General features: G+C 57.7%; 1 protein-coding gene across 8 annotated transcripts in view; it reads right to left on the bottom strand.

Annotated features, from left to right (window-relative positions):
- The window catches only part of PDE4DIP (phosphodiesterase 4D interacting protein), a 35,779-nt gene extending 15,843 nt beyond the window's left edge, over positions 1-19,936 (bottom strand). For 5 of the 8 annotated variants that reach the window (XM_056355496.1, XM_056355499.1, XM_056355500.1 and 2 more), the window contains exons 1-10: positions 9,510-10,939; positions 6,040-6,159; positions 3,957-4,076; positions 3,621-3,713; positions 3,292-3,507; positions 2,588-2,746; positions 2,104-2,217; positions 1,744-1,881; positions 1,250-1,429; positions 784-978 (exon numbers count right to left, since the gene is read on the bottom strand). In XM_056355496.1, coding sequence (XP_056211471.1) covers positions 784-978; positions 1,250-1,429; positions 1,744-1,881; positions 2,104-2,217; positions 2,588-2,746; positions 3,292-3,507; positions 3,621-3,713; positions 3,957-4,076; positions 6,040-6,159; positions 9,510-10,658 — 2,484 coding nt within the window. In that variant the 5' untranslated portion in view covers positions 10,659-10,939. Of the gene's footprint in view, positions 1-783; positions 979-1,249; positions 1,430-1,743; positions 1,882-2,103; positions 2,218-2,587; positions 2,747-3,291; positions 3,508-3,620; positions 3,714-3,956; positions 4,077-6,039; positions 6,160-9,509; positions 10,940-12,997; positions 13,116-13,382; positions 13,538-13,610; positions 13,735-14,497; positions 14,575-15,042; positions 15,154-15,611; positions 15,791-15,955; positions 16,012-19,801 lie in introns of those variants that run through there. The other 3 variants (XM_056355503.1, XM_056355502.1, XM_056355504.1) reach the window with 3 other exon arrangements.
- Between the last annotated feature and the right edge of the window lie 1,699 nt (positions 19,937-21,635).

Genomic DNA, 21,635 nt, shown 5'->3' with positions numbered 1-21,635 from the left:
TTTATCTGCCACTTGAGACTAGAAGTGCTCTGCAAACCAGCCTGGGAGCTACTGCTCCTGGCCACTCAGCAGCTCCACTCCCACCTCTACTTGTGAGAGAGCTGCAGCAAGGTGCAACCCCTCTACCTACACAGGAGCAAGCTCCTTGGACTCTCTCACTCCATTCAGGAGAGGAGAAAGGCAGAGGACAGGCAATGAGGAGGAGGCACTGCCTTGCCTTTTAGCCCCCTCTCTAACAAAGAAAACTCAATGCAAGGTATCTTGAGTAACACTGAAACTGCACCCAGTGTGCAAGAGTAGGAACTGTGGCTCTAAGTGACATTTACATGCCCAGGATCATGCACTAGTGTGACTAACGTGTAAGTTAAGAAGCAATAAGCAGAGCTTCCTCAGACTTCTGCGCTGCACAAGAAACAGCTCAGTCTTCCCTTCTGGTCTGGCAACACCCACATGAAGTAGCAACTCTCCCACAACCCCTCTGCTGCCCCAAGCCCAGGAGCATCTGCACCTCCTTCCCCATCACACACAAAACCCCCACCCAGTCCACTTAACAACAGGGACCCGATACCTGAACACCACTACAAGAGCTGCTGCTTTGTAACTGCTCCCACGTGATGGGTTGAGAACAACTTAGAAATGGCTCATGGCATCTCACATGCTTCTTCAGCACTCGGCAGTTCGCCATGCTACACCAACAGCAGCTAGAGAGCAGCTTCTATTTGCTTAATGCAAGGCAGTGCCATCCACCCCAGCCTCCCCACTGCGGCACTGCACGCAGCTCACTCTGCTCTGCTGCTCCTTGGTGCTCACAGCCTGCAGCAGCTCCCGGATTTCAGCATCATGTTCCATAGTCTGACGGTTCCTGTCACTGAGGAGATCTTGCAGCATTTTCTCCTTGTGCTGGAGACGCAAGCACAGCTTCTCTGCTACCTCACTCTGTCCTGGGCCCAGCTTGCACAGCAGAGTTGCTGTAAGCTCCTGGACAAGGGGGAGGAAAGGAGAGATGGAGACACGTCGCTACCACCAAACTGCAAATTCTTCAAGGATGAACAGTTCTTTGGCCTGGGTGTAGCTGAGAGAGCAGCATCTCGGTAAGCACAGGTATTTACAAGTGCCAAAAGCAGACAGCTTCCAAGGCACAGGCACAAGGACCATCCTCAGAGGCAGGCAGCCAGGAGGCTCTGGTTTGGGACCACTCTCTCTGCAGACACGCTGGCTAAAGGCTCACGAAGTCAAGCTAAGGCCTTACCTCCACTTCCTTGTTCCTGTCATGCAGGCAGGTCTGCAGCTGCTGGATGATCCCCTCCTGTTCCTTCTGCCTGCTGCAGGATTTGGCCTCGATCTCCTCTTTGAGCCAGCGGAGGTTTTGGCAGGTTGCAGAGACCTGTTCTAGTTCCAGGGTTTTGGCTTTCAGGAGGCTCTCCAGGCTCTGGGGACCACAACAGAAGCAGCTCAATCAGAGACAGAGACTTTATCCTGAATTAAGCAGAACCAGAAGCACCAGTCTCTCCTGCTAGTGGAGCCCCGTAGATTCACCCCTGCCCTCTCCAGATACCACACTCACCTCTACACCCAGCCCAGAAACACAAGTGACCCAGGAACTCACCCCACACACAGGGCCAGAGGGAGGCCAGCGCCCTGCAGCTGCTCTTGCCAGTGACAACCAGAGCATTGACAGGAAGGTTTGTCTCACACCACACCACAGCCAGGCTGGACTCCGCATGCCCAGGTACAAGCACTCACGTGAATGGTGGCCTCGTTGCTGGACAGGACATTGCGCAGTCTCTCCAGGTCACTTCCACGCTCCCTTATTGAGAGACGGAGCTGTTGCAGCTCTTGCTCCTTCTTCTCCAGGGCACAGAACTTCTCATCTACTGCTCGCTAGGGTGAGAAGGGGCCACTGCTCAGAATGGGTTAGTAGGGCTCTGCAGCCCACCACGCACCTCGTTTCTCCCTTTCAGAGAGCTCCTCTGGAAGGCTGAGCCATGAAGAGCATGGGGAAGACCTGGTCACCCCTGGCATCAGCCTAGGGCTGCACCACTGACGGTAGCCCAGTGGCTGAGCATCAGGGAAAACTGAGGCATCACCACAGACTGTGCTCACCTCCAGAGCAGCGTCCCTGTCGCTGACTCGCTGCTGCAGTTTCTCCAGCATGGCATTCATGGCTGCAGGGCTCTTGTCAAAGCTTTGCTGGCACTGCAGAAGCTCCCTCGATTCCTAGAGGTCACACACATGCCACTAGTACAACTGTCAGTCCAGAAACCCCCCAGACAGCAGCACAGGAGAACCAGGGCTAACTACATCCACCCTGCACTTGCTCTACCCCACACATTAAAGGGTGGTGGAGTCTCAGCAGCTGGGGCTGGTTGACTAGCACATGCCAGGCCCCACCAGACATTGCTGTGGGCTGATGCACTCTGATACCTGTGCGTTCTTCCTCATCTTGGGAGCCCAGAAGCATCTCTTTCCTTCCCTTCTTTAAAGGGCATGCATGAAAGCCACAGACTGACTTTTGCATTGCCAAATACCAAAGGAGGAGTAGGGGCCCTGGCTAGTTATGCTCAACTTGAATCTTTCTGCATCTCACCTGCAGAAGCTGTTCCTTGCGAGCCAGCTGCTGATTCAAATGCTGAAAACACTGCTCCTGGGCCTGCAGCTCACGGCATTTCTCCCACTCCACTGTCTGGAGCTGCTGAGCCTTGTCCTGCAGCTCTGTCTCTAGCTGCTGCACCACAGCACGCAGCTCCTGCAAGGGAAAAAAAGCATATATCTTGGCAGTCAGTCCTCGACAGACCTGTAAGGAGCAGGTCAATCTGAAGAAGCCAAGAGCAACAAGAACTGCAGGAACAACTCAAAATGCTCTGTAATATTACAGCTTTCACATCTCAAAACACACACTTCCACGGTGATCAAGTTTGAATTCATTTCTCGGGGCATCCATCCATCTAAACCCCTTGCTCTGGCCACAGGCAGAGCTTTACAGTCAATCACAGCTAACCTGTGCAGCGGTGGGCATTAATTTTGTAACACTGCAAAGAGATGGGACATTTGCACCAGCCAAAGACAGACAAGTGACAACGTACCCACTATCAAGTGTCTCTGCTGATTCTAAATCCTCAGACATGAAGCTAAGGAGGCTGGAGCATTCTCCCTGCCACATGTGACAAGGGGTTAGCCAAGTGTGCCTAGACTGATGTAGGCAGAAATGTTGAACGACAGCAGAGTACTGACTACATCAGTGCTTCTTAAGTCATGTAAACCAGCGACTTCCAGGCTAAGTGCTTGTCATACCTGGTTGTGTTTCCAGGTTGCCTCTTTCTGCTGCTCTTCCTCATGCACCATGGTCTCTAGGAGCTGGGTTGCTCTCCTGGCTTCAGCCAGTTGATGCTCCTTCTGGTGCTGAGCTCTTTTCAGTTTCTGCATCTCCAGCTTGGTGCAGAAAAGTGTGTTCTGAAGATCCAGCAGTGACATTTGCTGCTCCTGGGATGAGAGTAGGTTCTCTGACACCTAACAAAAGCAGCAAGCAGAGAAACTGAAAGATTCACTTCACAAGAGGGATTTAAAAATCAGGATCCCTGCAGAAAAAAACCTCATGTATTTGAGGCTTTCCAGGGACATACCTGCAACTGTCCCAGATGGCTTCTGTGTAACTTGTCCCGTAGCTTGGCCATCGTCTCATTCTGCCCTTCAATGATACGGTACAGCTCTTCTGTCTACAAGTCAAAGGATAGGAAGCCCAGTCAGTCATTGCCAAACCAAGTGCAAACACTCCGATCCCAAGCCTCCAGCATGGATTATGACATGTCGGCATCGCATGAAAGAGTTTCACAAGAACTAATTTAATGAGATTCAGGATGCCCAGCAACAGCTTAAGCATTCCCTTCCAGTCACTGCCTACAGGGCTAGCACACTTTCCTCTTTTGGTTACCACCACCCTGTCCACCCAAAACTATTACCTTACTCTCTTTGCTCTTCAGGGCCTCATTCAGATTCTGGATTGTAAGATCTTGCATCTGCGATGTTTCTTGGGCAGATTTTAATTCAAAACTCAATTCACTCAGCTTTTCCTGTAACAACTGAAGACAGAAATATGTTGGCTTTTTAATCCTGCCTAATGCTCTACATAAACAACCTTAGGACTCCCTCATTCCTTGCTCAAGTCCACACTGCCAAGGTGTTCACCAGATCAAGATCACCATGACTCCCTCTAGAGCCTGTAAATATTGTTTGAGCTAGGTGGAGACCAGTGAGTAAAAACAAAGCCTTCAGTCCCTCCACACCACTGATCCAGTGATTCTGGTCCCTCCAATGCAGCCCACGTGCAGGGCAGAGGTTCCAGGCTTGGGTTCACATATCCTACTGTCGCCCACATACTCCAGGAGTCTTGCTTGGACTGCCCAGTGGCCTTCCCAGTTTCTATCATTTGGTTTTGTTCCCTGAAGAGGAAAGCGGCTGCTTCAACCCAAAAACCTCCTAAGAGATCTGGGAAAAAAAATCAATATGGAAAAGCTACACATTCTAAAAACTGTCCCCTTTGTTTCTGAGGTCCTCCAGAGCACTGCAGCTGCAAATTTACAGTGTTCTTCCAGCCCCTTCTCTTACTGCCTCCAACCACCCAGGCACTCTTGCAGCAGCTGCTGGTCTAGATAATTCTACATTTGATCAGATCAGTGGCTTATTTAGCCTCAACTTCGGTTTCAGCACAACAGAGTCTAACCAGTGCCAGCATGCCAACAGCACAGCTGCAGAGCAAAGGGGAACATCTCACTGGTCTCTATGGCTGGTATACAACCTAAGAAACTTTTGCCTTTGACATTTTCACCTTAAAAAGACTACCACCTCCAACAGTTCTAGGACAGTTCTCTGCTTTCACCATAATGTTCATGATGCAGTGCACGTCGTGCATTGAAGCAACTACTTGTTAGTATTTCTAAACATGCTGCCTGTTGGCATTCTTTGCCTTGGATGACATACAACTTTCTCGGAACTTACTCAAGCCTCAGTTTCTTAAGGAGTTGGTGCTGCCACATGATTTCCTCTTGTTGCTCATTAAATCACACACCTGCCCTGTTATCTCTTCTCCAGGAGACACTCCCCCTAACCTGTTTAAACACTTCCAACTGCATTTACTGGTTCTTGGCCCTGTCAACCTTTGTGGCCCAGGCAGCTTCAACAGCTGTCCCGAGATTCAAATAAAGATCCCATCCCATCGATGTCTTTCCGTCAAGGCAATTGGAAATTATATAATCAACTTGTTATGTCCTGCATATGTGTTAGAGTTCAGTACCTAAAAGATGATTGAAGAGCCTAGCAATGCGCACAAAGAGACCCCAGAACCTCACCCACTGTTGTTGCTATTACTTACAGAACTCCAAAAGTTGCCAGGTACTTTTATAGCACAAAAGAGCTTGATTACTATCAATCACTTCAAACCTCTTAGCTCAGGTACAGGATGTTTTTTCTCATTTAACCTCTCTTGTTTTCCCAGTGGGTATAATTTACCTTAGAGTTCAAGGACATAACTAAGAACATCTACCCCTCGCAACACATGCTACATTTGATCTGCCCCAAGACAACTCAGATGCACATTTCTTTCCTAACAAAGCCTTTAAATCAAAATGAAAGCAGGACCCGCTCTGCGCTTATCTCCCTTACTGCTTGGAAAAAGGCAGCAGCTGTCTCAAAGGCAGGTGCCATTCCCTCCTGCACCAGGCTCAGCCCATGCAAATCCAAGAGACAGGAAAAGAGTCCTGTGCTGCCTCTCTCCATCACCAGCTCCCTGAAGGCTCACCAGGCAAGTGGGAAGTTCTTCCAAAATAATGGTTTGCAAAAATATGGAAAATTTACACAGCCCAGTTGCAGAAAAAAAATGTTTTTAACTCAAGCTGGCAGATACCAGCCCTGAGAATCTTGTGTCAGCACACACCCCTGCTGGAATAGAGATGCCAAAGCCTGCCTCCGGCCAGGCTAAGAGGCACCCTCCAGCACTAACTAAATCAGGTTCACTAGGCATTGAATTTGCTGATCATGAAGAAATACCTTGTTGGCAGCTTCAAATTGCTGGATTTTGCCCTGCAGCTCTGCAGCACACAGATCAGACACATGCTCCTCTGCTGCAGGGTCACCTGGAGCCGGCTGTTGATGTTCAACCTGCACATCCTGGTGAGGAGGGAGAAAGAGTGAAAGAAAGAGAGAAATGGCTCGAGTCTTGCACTGGCTGCTTCTATTCAGCTGTCAGCCTTCAAAGACCTTGCAGCCTGGGCTTAAGCATGCCCCACTGTGCTTTTCTGTCTCCAAAACATCATGCTGCCTGTGTCTCCTTTCACCTGGGTGGCAGGCTGGCACCCGACAGCTCTCTGCCTGACCTGCCAGAAGTGCCCTGCGGCCCCAAGACTCTGGCTGGACTCCCTGTCTCCCCTCACTTCCCTAATCTGAGCCCAGCAGCTTGTCTGGCTCTAACCACTGTCTGCAGGCTGATGACTGATCTGCTCCCCACACCCAAGCCACATCCCTGACACCTCCCCTCCTTCCCAAGTGCACAAACCGTAGCAAATTCAGTGCCATTGCTTAGATTTTTTTTTCCATCACACATACCCATTTATTGAGAATGCAAATGGCCTACATTCTGACACATGGTCTGCCAGGCTGAGCACACACTAATCCCTTGTCATCCCTTCTTACTATTTTGCTACCTCCTGCCTAGTGAGTTGTTAACTCCTCAGAGCAGTGACCAAGCCCAGACACCCACCCCAGCCCTAACAGGACTCATTAAGTATTTCTGAATATCATCAGCAATATGAGATTGATTCTACTGGTTTCTGTCTTAAGCGAGAGCTCTGGCAAGCACAGAAGCTGCAAGAACATGGCAGAGCTTTTCAGAGCGCACACCAGAGCACCAGCTCCAGGCAGCGCAGCACAGGAAGAACAACAGCCAACTCTGATTAGCCCTATCAGGCTGAATCCTCATCTTCAGCAGTCACAGAAACGCTGTTTCTGGGAGAGACAGGCAGCACAGGGGAGCTCCCCCAGGCCTGCGCATCACCTCTCACATAAAGAAGCAATGAATCCCCTTACCCTGATGTTTTGTTAAGATATTAGTGAAAACTTGAACAGTCATAGCAAGTAATTTCAAATCTGCCCAGCCAGAAGGCTTTGGATCAGACAGGGAGAGCTGCTGGAATCTGTCACACAGTAGCTATTTTGAAATAAGGTTGATGGGGGGGAAAAAATAAAATAAAAAAAAAAGCGAGGGAAGAAAAAAAATCACCTTTCCTCACAATTTGCACATTCCAAAGAAAAAAAAAAAAGTAGAAAGCCTGCAAAGAGCTAAGAGCAGGGAGGGGAAAGGCAGAGCCAGTTCCAGAGTCCAAAGTTCCAAAGCCCAAGCTCCCTCCCTTGCGCTTCCCTGCAGCCATATCGAGGGCACGGCTCCCCCAGCAGTTTTTTCTGCGTCACCATTTTACTGAACCTCTCCCGAGTACAGCTCCCGCAGTGTCACACTAACACACACTAACCTAGACAGAACACTCCTTTAAAAAATAAGAAAAATAATCACAGCAGCATCTAAGCCTGCCAAGCTGTGATCTGCCCAGAACAGTGGGTGAAAGCCCAGCTGTCAGTAGGGGCAATGCTTCCCTCACTGCCAGCATGGCACCACAGGCAGCTGCGACTGTGTCTGACAAAAGTCTGGTTTGGTGGCATGTTCCTGGGGCTGCAGTGCTGAAGGGGAATAATTGTTGGTTCAATAAAACATCCAAGACGACAGTACCTACAAGGTCACACACCCCAACATCAGATTGCTCTCAGTCATTGTAGCTTACAGCAGTAAATTTAAGGAACTGCAGTTTCCCAAAAGCAGTAAGGGACCTGTGGTCCCACATATCCTATATATTCCTTCCACATTACTAAAATCACTGGAAAGCAGCACCTGCCTTTTAGAAAGAGCATTGCTTGTACGAAGAGAAAGAAAAATAATTTATACAAGAACCATTTAGTCTACTAGCTGCATCTGACGTCTCATTTTTGCTGTTAAAGTCATCCAAAGGATTAAGTCCTTTCCCCCCTCTGCCAGAATCTGCACCGAAGACCACAACTGCTGCTGCCATGGCAGTAAAAAAGTCCCCCAGGATGAATTCCTGGCTGGGACTGTCAGACGGCAGAGGCTGGAGAAACTCCTCAGATGCAGTTCCCAGACGAGGATGGCGATGCATGACACAAAGCCAAGCCATGAATGTGCCACGTTGATTGTGCCCGTGTTCTGTTAAGAGAAAGCTTATTTTCATACTGCAAACATGTAGCTGACAGTGAAAATTAGTAGCAAGCAACACAGACTACAGGAACAGCATCAATGTCCCACTTCACATCTTCAGCTGCTGGCTGCCATCATGACACCTTTGTGCACCTGATGAAAATTAGTTTTTCTAAGTTCCTCCCTGGCAACATTTCTGAGCAGGCTTTTATGGGGAAAGCTCTGGGAAACGCCCATGTGGACCAGACAGCAAGCAGCGCTGGAAGCGTAATTCAGCACAGCCACAGTTGCCATAGTAATAAACAAGCATTTTTCTAATCCCGCAGGCTAGCTACAGCATTAGACAGCACTAAGGCTGCTAATGGGAACGCAATTAGGCTGACATGGATATTCCTGAATTGAAGCTGACTGAGGCCTTCTATTCATTAAGGAAAATGGTAAAGGAGTTACACGTTCAGCTTTTTGACTGCATACTAATGAAGATTTCATTAAGGCCAGCAAAACAGAAGCAATCCAGAACGACAGGAGGACTACTATCAAGGCAGGTAACAGCACCAGGAAGTCCCACGAAAGCTGGAGCTTTCATCACCTCAGCAACACCTGCCACTAATTGATGAATCTTTTCAAAGGATCAGAAAATAAACCAATTATCTAGAATACCAACCCTGAAGTCATCCTTTGGCACAAATCCACCTACGAGGAAAACACCTTTTCCTCAGGGCACGCGCCACAGATCCCTGTGCAGATCTGCATGTTAGGCAGGTTGGAGACCTGATCTGCAGAGGCAGGGCTCTGGAGGCAGGCATTCTGACACCAAACCATTACCCAGGCACAAAGAAAACAAGTTTGCTGGAAAACACATGCCCAGAAGCTTAAAATGCTCCCTTTGGTTGTGGGTAAAAGGCATACTGACTTTAAAGAGAAAGCTGAAGTGAAACTAGTGTTTTCTCAGCAGAAAAATGACAAAGGACACGAAGAGCTCAGACCCATCCAGCAGGCTGCGTTGACAAGGAGAGCTGATGAAGGGGTGGGGGGTGGGAGCTGGGGGGAGGAGGTTAATTTCCCAGAACACAAGGAGGAAACAGATGACAGGAGAATGACAGAGGAGAGAGGCAGCACACCTAAAAAGGACAGAGCTGCCTATTCTTAGTCCTGGGTTCAGCAGCTATCTGCATTATCTCAGCACAGAAGAATCCCTAGTGGGCTCAGCATCAAGCCACAGGGACACTGCCCAACTGAATGGCAGCACAATGACCTCTACCTGCACCCGCAGCGGCATATAATCCTCACAGAGGTCATCCCACAGCTCCTGAAGTTCAGAAATCTCCAGGGGAAGACCCAAAGGGGCTCTGGAAAAGGATTTTCTGTCTGCGTTCAGGAAGACAGAACTAGCACACGCTAAGCCAGCAGAAGTGCTGCCATCTGCCAAGTCGCGGCTCAGCTTGGGAGGGGGCAAGCTGGACTTCACAGGAATAGGTAGCCTGCTGCCTCGGGGGCTCTGAAGGGGTTTGTAGTCCAAAGCCTTGATCAAACTGAGGGCCAGCTCCAGCCTGTTCCCGCTCAGCGAAGAGTTTGGGGTCATGCGCTCATCTGAGAAATCGTCACATTTCCCATTCCCCTTCACTCCCTTATCTGCATCTTCATCCTTCTGCTGTGGGGGGCTGGCCTCCACAGTTGTGTCCAGGGACTCGACAGAGGATGCAGGCGTGCCTTCCTCCATGCTCTCCCCATCCACAGGCACTCTGGCGCTGGTGGACTCCGCCGCGTCACACACTGATGATTCCTCATTGCCCATGCTGGCTGACCACCGGCTGGAGAGCCCGCAGGAGATGCTTCTGGCCACTTTTCGTGGCACTTTGCAAATTGCTTCATAGTCAGCATCAGCCACCCGCAGCGCAGCACAGCCACGGCAACGCCGTGGGCGGTTACTTGCTCCTTCTGAAGCATGGCAGCTGTGTGGCTCCAGGCTGTGCTCATCTTGATCCGCCCAATATTCATATCCAGAATAAGCAAAATCCTCCTGAAGGAGGGCAGCATACCGTACATCAGGCAGGTTAGAAAGGTCCACAGTCCCATCCCCAGCTCTGTCATCTGTGCTAGAGTCTTCATTGTTCCTGCGGTACATGCTTGCAATGCAGAACTTGAGGCGATCTTTCTCCAGTAGCAGTTTCTGCAGGCGCTCGATGGAGAGGGCCTCGATGCGCGCAATGACAGTATCGAACCTGTAGATGCGGTCCAGCATGAAGGCACACTTGCTGCAAGCGAACTCGGATTTGCCATCCCGGCACAGCTCCCTGCCCAGGACATGGGAGAGCAGCACCTGGAGGTTCAGCTTGGCCGCTGTGTGGAAGATCCATCGCCGCTGGTTGCCGCACAGCTCCCGAGCACAGATCCGGCAGGTTTCCTTCATCTTCCCTCCCTCCCAGCACCCAAACCTATTTCTGGGGGCTCTCAAGAGACCCTCCTGAGGCCTCCACCACTCACTAGGCTCATCTCCTGGGGCACAGCTCCCTCAAGCCCTGGGCCCACCAGCACTTCTCACCCCACCAAGCCCCCCGCTTTTGAGGGGGGTGACACACCAGGACTCCTAGTCCTACAGAAACATCCCACCCTAAGACATCTCCTTCACATCTCAGCCCAGCCACACCTGGGCCTCCCCCCTTCTCCTGGCTGTCCCCACACTGCCTCCCACCCCCCCTCCTCACAGCTGCACCTCCCCTCACAGCTGCCCCCCTCCCCTCCTCTCCTCACAGCTGCCCCCCTCCCCTCCTCTCCTCAGAGCCGCCCTCCCCTCCTCTCCTCACAGCTGCCCCCCCTCTCTCCTCACAGCTGCCCCCCTCCCCTCCTCTCCTCACAGCTGCCCCCCCCTCCTCACAGCTGCACCCCCTCTCTCCTCACAGCTGCACCCCCTCTCTCCTCACAGCTGCCCCTGCCCCCTCCTCTCCTCACAGCTGCCCCTGTCCCCCCTTCTCACAGCTGCCCCACCCCGGGGCTGCCCCTCACCCGGGCTGCCCCCCTGCCCCGCCGGGGATGCTCCTGCCACGGCGGCGGGCGGCTTGTGGCTCAGATTTCAAGATGGCGGCGGGCAGCTCCACGCACGCGCCCGCCGCGCCGCCGGCCGGGGCTTGTAGTCGCTACGGGCGAGTGTCGCGCATGCGCGGGGCTGGCGCTGCGGCCGCGCCACCGGCCGTGACCGTGACAGCCGCGGTGACCGTGCGGGGCCGGGGACCAGCCCCAGTGGCAGTGCCCAGCGCCAGCGCCAGCGCCTCTCCCAGTGCCTGGCTGCCGTGCCAGCACCATGTCCCAGTGCCCAGCCCCAGTGCCAGCGCCTGTGCCCAGTGCCAGCACCATGCCCAGCACCACTCCCAGTGAAAACACCTCTCCCAGTGCCCAGCCCCAGTGCCAGCACTTCTCCCAGTGCCTGTCCCCAGCGCCAGTGCCTGTCCCCAGTGCCAGCACCATGACTCTAGTGCCTGTCTCCAGTGTCAGCAACATGTCTCAGTTCCTGTCCCCAGTGCCACTGCCTATCCCAGTGCCAGCACCATGTCCCAGTTGCCTGTCTCCAGTGTCAGCAACATGTCTCAGCTCCTGTCCCCAGTGCCACTGCCTATCCCAGTGCCAGCACCATGTCCCAGTTGCCTGTCTCCAGTGCCAGCAACATGTCTCAGTTCCTGTCCCCAGTGCCACTGCCTGTCCTAGTGCTGGTACCTCGTGCCAGCACCATGTCCCAGTGCCCAGCACCAGCGCCAGTGCCTCTCCCAGTGCCTGTCCCCAGTGCCAGGTCCCCAGTGCCACTGCCTACCCCAGTCCCTGTCCCCAGTGCCAGCACCATGTCCCAGTGTCTGTCTCCAGTGCCAGCACTATGTCCCAGTGTCTGTCTCCAGTGCTAGTGCCTATCCCAGTGCCAGGTCCCCAGTGCCGGCACCACGTCCCTGTGCCCAGCCCCAGTGCCAGTGCCTCTCCCAGTGCCTGTCCCCAGTGCCAGCACCATGACCCAGTGTCTATCCCAGAGCCAGGTCCCCAGTGCCAGCACCATGTCCCACTGCCTGTCCCCAGTGCCAATGCCTGTCCCAGTGCCTGTCCCTAGTGCCAGCACCATGTCTCAAGTGCCTGTCCCCAGTGTCAGCATCTATCCCAGTGCCAGGTCCTCAGTGCCGGTGCCATGTCCCAGTGCCAATGCCAGTGTCCAGTCCCAGTGCCCAGCGCCAGCTGGGGGGGCCCACACCCCATGGCTCAAGGCCACCAGCACCCATACATCAGTACCTGTGTAGCGCCCCGTGCCAACCCATGGGCACACACCGGGGTCCCCCTGCGAGACCACTGTGTGCACAGCTCACACAGTGATGGCCACAGCTGCTGGGCACAGTGCTGTGCCACCAAGGCGCAGCACAGAGCTGTGCGTCTGCCAGGGACACGCTGCTCTGATCCCTTGTAACCCCGAAATCCCGCCTGGCACCGTGCCGGGCTGCCAGGGGTATTTTAAGACCCTGGGATTTAAATGGCAGACGGACGCAGGCACCAGTGGCACCCACTGAAGGACGGTGCAGGCTGGTGGCCTCTCCCCCCGACACTGCCCACCGGGTCCCCCTGGCCCCCTGCCCCCCAGCACCCAGCTGTGCAAACACCCAGCACTGCCAGGCTGGACATGTCCCAGCAGGGGACAGTGATGACAACTGCCAGCTGAGCCCTGGGTGGGTGCGCTCCTCCCCGGGGTGTTGGGCTGGGGTCCCCCCATGCCTGCGCACCCACCTGTGCCCCCACGGCTGGGGGCTCCTCCAGGCGCTGCTGCAGTTCACGCTTCTCGGCTGACAGCGTTTCCACAAGCTGGTTGCTGGCGGCAAGCTCTTGGGTCAGCTCGCAGATCCTCCTGAGATGGAGGGAAGGGCAGTGGATGCTCAGGGACTGGGACGGCCCTGGGGACAGCTGGCGGGGGCAATCTCTGAGGCAAAGCAGAACAGCCTCAGGGCTGCTCCCCCTTCCCCACAGCCCAGCTCTCTCCCCTTGGGGTGACCCCTCCACCCCCCTGGATGCCCACAGCCCTCCAGCCCTGCACAGCACAGCCCCTCAGCAGCCTCCGAGGACCGGCACAGGGCACAGGCTGGCGGCATAGAGGAGACGGATCCTGGGCACACACCTCTGGGCCATGGCACTGCAGCCGTCATCACTCCTGTCCTCATCCTTTGTCCTCGCAGCTTCCTTCAGCTTCTCTGCCAGCTCCCGGCACCGCTCCGCCTCAGTTCTGGCTAGTGCCGTGGCCTGCTCAGCCTCATTCCGTGCCAGCCTGGCCTCCTGCACGGCAGTGGAGTAAGCCCCCAGGCACCAGTCTCTGCCCCCCCCCAGCTCCCACCACCCCCAGGCTCACCTCCTGCAGGAGCTGGATCTTGTTCTCCAGGAGCTCATAGACGTGCTCCGACTCCCGCTGCTGCTCCTCATACTGCTGCTGGAGTGCTGCCTGGCTGCGGGTTGTCTGGTTTTCCGTGGCCACCCTGCCAGGCACAGCATGGCATGGCACAGCACAGTATGGCATGGCATGGCATCTCACATGCCATGGCACTGTGTGCTATGGCACAGCACATGAGATGGCACAGCATGGCGTAGCATGATACGGCATGGCTTAGCAGGGTGCAGGGTCTCATGGCTTGGCATGGCATGGCATGGCATGGCATGGCATGGCATGGCATGGCATGGCATGGCCTCCCTTTGCAAAACCCCTCACCCTAAACCAGCTGGGCTTGGCGAACTGTGCCACCCCCATGACCCCAGCCCAGCATCCCCCATGCCGTGGGTGCTGTTTCTGCAGGACCCCTGGCAGGGTGTGCTGCATCCTCCCAGCGCTGCTGCCCTGGGGACACGGCTCCTCCGGCAACACCGGACCATGCTCAGGCTCCAAACCACTGAAGCAGTCCCTCCATGCTCCTGAAACCAGGAGTTCCCCGGCTGCTGTGCCCCCACCAGCCCAGCCGTGCCCCACGGTGGGACACCCCCAGCCCCCGGCCCCGGCGCTGTCCTCCCCCACCAAACAGGTGTTGCCCTTTATTTTTGGCTGGCGCCGGGGCTGTAAGAGGAGCCCTGCGAGTGCCCAGCCCCATTGCACACCCCTTCAGCCCCACTGCAAAGTCCTCCGCTGCCCGCTGCACGGGGTGCAGGCAGAACACCCCCGTCCCCCCCACCCACACCCATGCAAGCACCGCAGACAGTGCATAGGTGCCGCGTCCACCCAGGGTGAGGGGCTTGGCTGGCCCCACTCACCATTTGTTATCTAGGGCTTGTTGCTTCTCCTGCAGCTCTCGCTTCAGGCTCTCCACCTCCACCTTCAGCTCAATGTTCTGTGGGGCGGGAGGGCGATGGGTAGGATCCCCCCATGCTTGCCTGGACCCCCCAGCACCGCTGCCCACCGGAACGCATCAGAGGCAGCATGGGGGTCCCCCATCCCATGGCAGGGTATCGGGTGCTCCTGGCACTGGGTGGCACAGGTGGTATTTTAGCCCACTGGCACTATGATGGGGTGTACCCACTCCATCTGTCCGTAGACAAAGCGCCACCACCACCCACCCTGGGCACCCCACTGAGCTGGGGGTGCCCTCCCTGCCCCTCTCCCCGCTCCTGTCAAGGGCAGCAAGAGGCAAATTCCCTCACAGCAGCTCCCCCAGCCCCAGTGCCGTGCCCGATGCCCTCCCTGCCACCCCCACTGGCTGCAGTCCCCTGGCCCCATCCCCTCCCGGCAAAGAGAGGGCATTGAGAGGGACACCCCCGCCCCCATCGGGCACCCATCCCAGTCACCCACAGGTGCTCACCCGCCGGTAGACATCATCACGGCTGCCCTCTCCCTTCTGCTGGACACGCTCCTCCAGAAAGTAGATGCGGAGCTTGAGGCTGAAATTCTCCTTCTTAAGGTCATTGAGGTGCTGGGAGAGCGTGCGGTACCCGTTAGCCATGGCCAGCGCTCCATGGGGGGGACATCCCGGCACCCCTCACATGGCGCCGCAGGGACACAGCCCAGGGTCCCTGCCTGCCACAGCTCCCGCCGCCGGCCAGCCCCACCGTGGCCCCTTTCCTACTTTTTTCCCAGAGCTATTTGAGGAGTCGCTGGAGCAGGGAGGACGGGGACAGGCGGGTGATGAAACTTGAGCCCCCGCGGCCCCCGCGTGTCTCAGCCAGGAGGGCGGCGAGGGGGAGCGCGACGCCCGGGGGGGCTGAGCCCCCTTTCCCCAGCCCACTGCCGCCTGCCCCGCGTCCCCCTCCTGCCCTCCTCACCCCACTGGTGCACTCAGGGGATCTGGCATGTATCCTGCAAGTACCCAGTGGTGCTGAGGGCGGGGGCTGGCGGTGCTGTCGGGAGGGTCCCAGCACCCCATGGTCTCACCTGCTCGAAGTCGCGCAGGGTCTGTGTCTGGGCAAGGGCATCCATCTCCAGGTTCCGGAGGAGGCACGTTTGCACCAAGGGGCCAGGCTGCGCTTGAGCACCTGGGGGGCCATGAGACCCCTCCAGCTTGGTCAGTGTGGGGTCTTTGTCACCCTCACTCCACTGCCCATCTTGGGAAGCTGCGGGGGAGCAAGGGGGAGCAGCAGTCAGACGAGCAAAGCGGCTGCTCCAGCGAGCCACTGGCCATCCACCAGGGTGATGCATGCTGCCAGGGTGCTGAGCACCCACATATCGGGCATGGGAACAGGGTGTGTGGGGTACCGGGGGGACTCAGGGTGTCTTACCTGCCATGGGGCTGGCTCTGGGGAGCACAGCTGGCTCATCACTGATGTGGGGGTCCCTGCCAAGAGGAGCAAACAGCTATGTCATGCACGGCATCGGGGGCCAGCCCCCAGGACCCCCATGCGCCACCCAGCTGCTGTGCCAGAGAGGCCATGGAGGGCAGGGGGGGATCTTACAGAAGACTCTGCCTAGCGCCTGCTGTGTCTCCCCCAGCCTGGAGGTGTTGGAAACGGCTGGTAGGCACTGAGGGGGGCAGCGGAGTTGAGCTCCCGACACCAAACCATCATGCAAAAGCCAGCTCGGGGCTGGGGGCAAACCCCAGGCAAGGCAAAACCCTTGTGCATCCCTGTGTGCGCCCCCCGTGCTCCCCCCTGGGTGCATGGGGCATGCAGGCATGCACTCAGGGGGCACACGGGTGTTCCGCAGCCGGGAGCCACATGCTCTAAGTGCAAAAACACACAGCCCTGGAGGCCGTGCAGATGGCGGTGCCCCCTTAGGAGCACTTTAGCCCCATTAGCAGCCCTGGCAGGGCCACCTGAGCCCCCCGCAGCAGCCCCCCCCCCCCCCCCCGCCCTGGGGAGGGGGTCTGGGTGCTGGCAGCCAGCAGGGGCTGCCGAAGGCAGGGCTGGCCCCAGCAGCTCTGTCACAGCTCCCCACCGCAGCCGCCATCAGGTTTATTTTCAGCTGAGAAGAGTGAGTCATTTCATGATTTAAAAGAAAGAGGAAAAAAAACCTTAACCCACAAATAATAAAAAAAATCCAGCAGATTATTTTGTCCTTTAAAAAAAACAAGCCGATTTTTTTTTTTTTTTTAATCTCAGCACGACAGCTTTTTGGTAGGGTCCCCTGAGCAGGGAGGTGGGCGCTTGCCCCCTGCGCCACAGTGCCCTGCCCACATGCATGAGGCTGAGCCCCAAAAGCTGGGCAGGGCCAGCACATTCCTGTGGCACGGGCCATGGCAGAAGCCCTGGGGCCATGTCCCCAGAGCCAGGCACACCACACCAGCACCTTGCAGGCAGGGGACACCGCACCACCTGCCTAGGAGGGAGCCACAGGGTGTCACGGCCCCTGCAGCAACAACCCATGCCGAAGGAAAAAGAGGGATGGTGGCTTTAAACAGACCAGCACTGGCCAGGCATGGCCTTGCGCCCTGCCAGGCACCAGAGCCAGCATGATACCCAGAGCACCGCATATATGCATCAGGCACAGCACTGAGAGGCATGGGACCCAGAGGACGGGACCTGGAGGCACAGTGCCCAGAGAGAGGCACTGTACCCAGGGGCACGGTACCCAGGGGCAGGCGTGATACCCAGTGGCACCCAAAGGTACAATAACCAGAAGGATGGTGGATGAGGAGACCTGATGCCCAGAGGCACAATATCCAAGGAGGCGCGATCACTGGAGGAGGCAAGACACCCCAGGAGGACAGATACCCGGGGGTACGACACCCAGAGGCAAAACATCCAAGAAGCCAAGATACTCCGACTCAACACGCAAAAAGATGCACAGTACTCAAGGAAGCACAGTACCCAGTGGCAGGATACCCCAAGGCATGATATCCCAGAAGGCAAAATACCCGAAGAAGCACAGTACCCAGTGACGTGACATCCAAGGAGGCATGACACCCAGAAGCATAATACCCGGAGACACAACAATCAAGGCGGCACAGACAGCCAAATGCCTGATACCTGTGGAGACGTGATACCCAGAGGCATAATACCCATGGAGGCACAGTACAATACCCAAAGAGGTGTAACACCCAGGGGCACAACACCTGAGCAGGTGCATTGCCAAAGATGGTACAACACCCCTGAAGATGCAGGCCCCAGAGCGGTAATACCCAGACAGCAGGATGACCAGCCCCTGTGGCTCCAAGTGCCATGTGGGCTCCTCAGGGCCACCCTGAGTCAGGGCCAGCCCTGTGCTGTTGCTGGCCATGGGCTCTGGAGTGAACAAGCAGAGCACGCACTCTCCCACAGCCCAGTCAGCCAGCCAGCACCCCCAAACACCAGACCTGGAAGCCCCATGCCCAGGGATGCTGTGCTGCAGGAGCCCCAGGCTCCACCATGGCCAGCTGGGCTGGCCGGTGCTCCCCCCTCTCCGTCCGTGTGCCCAACACTGGGAATTTGTTTGCTGCGAAGGGGAGCCTGCTGGGGCTGCAGGAGAACAAGAGCCCTTTCACACTCACCATGCCACCCTGGGGTGCAGAGCAGAGCCACTGGCACAGTGTGGAGCCAGAGGGGGGCACAGCCCCAGGGCCCCCTCCCCCACAGACAGCACTTCCCACCCCTATGTACCTCCAAGCCCTGGCACGAGGGGTGTCACGCAGCGGTGTCACACAGCCCTGACTCAGAGCACCCACTGACTCACAGCACCTCCATGGCATTGCACCAGGGCCACTGCAGCCGCCTGTCGCTGCCGGCACCCCAGGGTGCTGCTGGGCAGGTGTTGGAACGCAGGGGTGACGTGGGCTGTGTGAGGGTGGGCACTGCCCCACTGGAGAGCACCCCCAAAGCGGTGGCACTGCTCAGCACACTGATGGCAACTCACCTCCTCATGCTGCAGGATCACATCCCGCAGATGGACAGAGGGACGGACAGGGGGACAGATGGCAGCCCCCAGCCCCATGCTCAGTCACAGCCACTCCAGGTGACAGTGACTGTGTCTGGGGCAGCAGCAAGGGCTGGACAATTTCAGGGCAAGCACGGCAGCTCAGTGCTGGTGCTGGGATGCCGAGAGGGATGCCCAGCTCCCTGCTGACTCGTTGGCCCAAATGTTTCAGCAGGGGCTGAGTGCCACCACAGGGGAGGTGGGGAGGGGACAGCTGGCCATGACCGCAGCAGCTGCCCGTGCGCCTGGGCATGTGTGCCCGGCACACGGCACAGCCACCCACTGACCGTCTGCACACAGGGCACGGTAACAAGGTCTCCATTGAGCACGGCAGGAGGGGGGGGAGCTGGGGGCTGGTGTTACCCACACTCCTGGTGAGGATGGCTCCTGGTGCTGCACTGCACACGTGGCAGCTCCTGGGGCCCGGCAGTCCTGGCCAGGTGCTGGGACAAACTGGCCAGTAGCTCAGGATGGCATTAGGGATGGGCAGAGCCAGGGGAAGATCAGGGAGGATGCAAACAGGGCCGGAGAGATGGGGCAAACCAAGCTTCTCATGCCGGCACCCCGAACCACAGCCCTTCCTACAAGGCCAGCATCTTCCAGCAAAGGCCACCTGCCCGGCCCCCTGAGGAGAGCCCAGTGCTGGTGCCAGTGTCAGCCTAGCCCCGCAGGACCCTCCAGCTCCTGCCCTCTCGCTTGGCACCGCACACATTGCCCTGCCAGCCCCGTGTCCTCACAGCACAGGGACAGTACACCCGTGTGTCCCTGGTGCTGGACCAGGGGTCCCTGTTCCTTTCCCGCACACTGGCAGCACCCCAAAACCCCTGCCTAGATGCCCAGCAGTCCTCCTGGGCTTGCCCAGTGCTGGGCCCAGCGAGCCACCAGTCCGGCTGGAAGCAGGGTGGCCCACAGCCCTGCCACCAGCACCAACCTACAGGACCCCAGCAGCCGGCAGGGGACACCCACGGCCCCACGGGATGGGACTTGGGACCGGCAGCGTCAGGCCCCACGCAGCCCCGAGGGCGCGCACCCGCAGCATCCCGGCCGCATCCCGGCCGCATCCCGGCCGCATCCCGGCCGGCTGGTACCCGGGGCCTCAGCCTGCCGCGGCGTCACCGCAGCCCAGCACGGGCACACGCAGCCCCCACGCGTGTCCGGGCACAAGGGCGCCCCGGCCCGCGCCCCCGTCGGACACACGCCCCCGCGGCTGCCCCCGCACGCACCGCCGCGCCCCTCACCGCCGCCGCGGGGCTCGCATCCTGCCGCGCCGGTCTCCGCCGCACCGGGCCGGGCTGCACCGGGCCGGACAGCCCCGGGCCGGGCACCGGCAGCCCCGGGCCGGGCACCGGCAGCCCCGGGCCGAGCCGGCGGGTCTCCGCAGGCGCTGCCGGGCCGCCCCAGCGTGCGCCCGGGGAGGCGGCTCTGCGGCACCGGCCGGCCCCGCCCGCCGCTGCATCCCCGCCTCCTCCTCGTCCCTGCCTCCATCCTTCATCCATCGCTGCCTCCCTCCAGCCTTCCTTCCCTCCCTCTGACCCTCCGGCCGTCCTTTCTCGCTCCCTTCCTCCCTCCAACCCCCTCCCGCTCCCTCCCCCGCCCCCTCCCCGCTCCCTCTCTCCATCCTCACCCCTGCCGCCCCAGGCCCCTCGCTCAGCACCCAGCCTGTCCCACCTGCCACAGCCACCCCCTGCCCCGCCCCTCCATTCCCCCAAGTCCCTCTGGGCTGAGCCCCAATCCTTCCCCACCCTTCAATTCCCAGGAGCAATCCCTGATCCCTCACTGCTCCCCCCCCTCCCGCAACCTCCCAGTCACCTCAAAAGACCCCCTAGTTAGCCAAGATCCCTCGTGACACCCCCAACCATCCATCTTGACACCCCAGTTGCCCTCAGTCCTCTATCATCCCCTACCACCCGGGACTTCCTTGGATACCTCCATCCCAATCTGATACCTGCAATCCCTTTTGTTATCTCAGAGCCCCCCGAGCCCCCCGGGCACCCTTCCAGCCCCACAACACCCTCACTTGCTCTCTAATCTTCCACGACTTCCTAGTCCTCCACTGGCCATCCCTATAACCCTTGATGCCCTTTGACCCCACCATCACCCTAACCCTCCTTGAACATCAACCAGCCCAACCTAACACCCCCAGGCTCCCCACCCTTGCCTCTCCTTTGCCACTCCCCATGACAACCCGATAACCCCAGTCCCCTTTGACCCCCCTAATTCCTTTCCCTGCTTGATGCCCCAGCCCCAGAGCTGCCCCTATCCCCACCCGCAGTGCCATGCACTCTGCAGGGACCCCCCGCCTCCCAGTGCTCACCCACTGTATCTGACCCCACTCTCCACCCTGCTGCACCCACAGTCCCTTGGCCAGCTGTCCCCCATGCCACCACCACACCACCCCCCCCAAGCAGAGCCCATCCAGGACCCTGGTGCTAATGGGGTCAGCAGCTGGGTGCTGTGTCCCTGTAACACTTGCACTCCATCCCGGATGACAGACACCACAGCCCGTGTCCCCTGGGCACCCATCCTGCTGGCCCTGCTGGCTCTGGGGTCCCCTCCAACCCAAGGGGTCCTTCCTTGGGACACAGGCAGGGACCAGATTGAAGTCACTCCAGCTGGCTCCCTTAGAGGGAGCCAGGGGTGAGGGGGACATCCCTGCTGGCACTGCCACCCAGACAGCACACCGCAAGTCCCCGGCGAGGGCGGGATGCTGGGGTGCCACGGTGCTGGGGTGCTGGGGTGCCGAGGTGCTGTACCTCCAGTGCTGCTCCCCAGAAGAGGGCACCAGCCAGCAGGGAAAAGATGGCAAACACGCTGCCACGGTGGTTTGGCCACTGGTGGCCCCTGCACAAGAGGGCCACAGGCGTGGGAGAGTGGCCATGGAGGTGTACGGAGGTGCTGGGCAAACCCAGGCGGTGCTGGCACAGGGAGCAGGGTGCCGGGATGCTGGCTCAGTGCACCCCTTCAGCAAGGTCTTACTGGTTAAAGGAGGCTGATGCCGCCAGCAGGGCTGTGCCAAGGGCTGCAGGGCTGCCAAGCCCTCTCTCAGCCACGGCATGTGTCCCAGCCACGTCC

Source organism: Falco biarmicus, chromosome 11 (genome assembly GCF_023638135.1).
Source record: "Falco biarmicus isolate bFalBia1 chromosome 11, bFalBia1.pri, whole genome shotgun sequence".
NCBI classification, from domain to species: Eukaryota; Metazoa; Chordata; class Aves; order Falconiformes; family Falconidae; genus Falco; species Falco biarmicus.
Note: the sequence above shows the minus strand (reverse complement) of the source record. Positions and strands in the feature narration are given on the sequence as shown.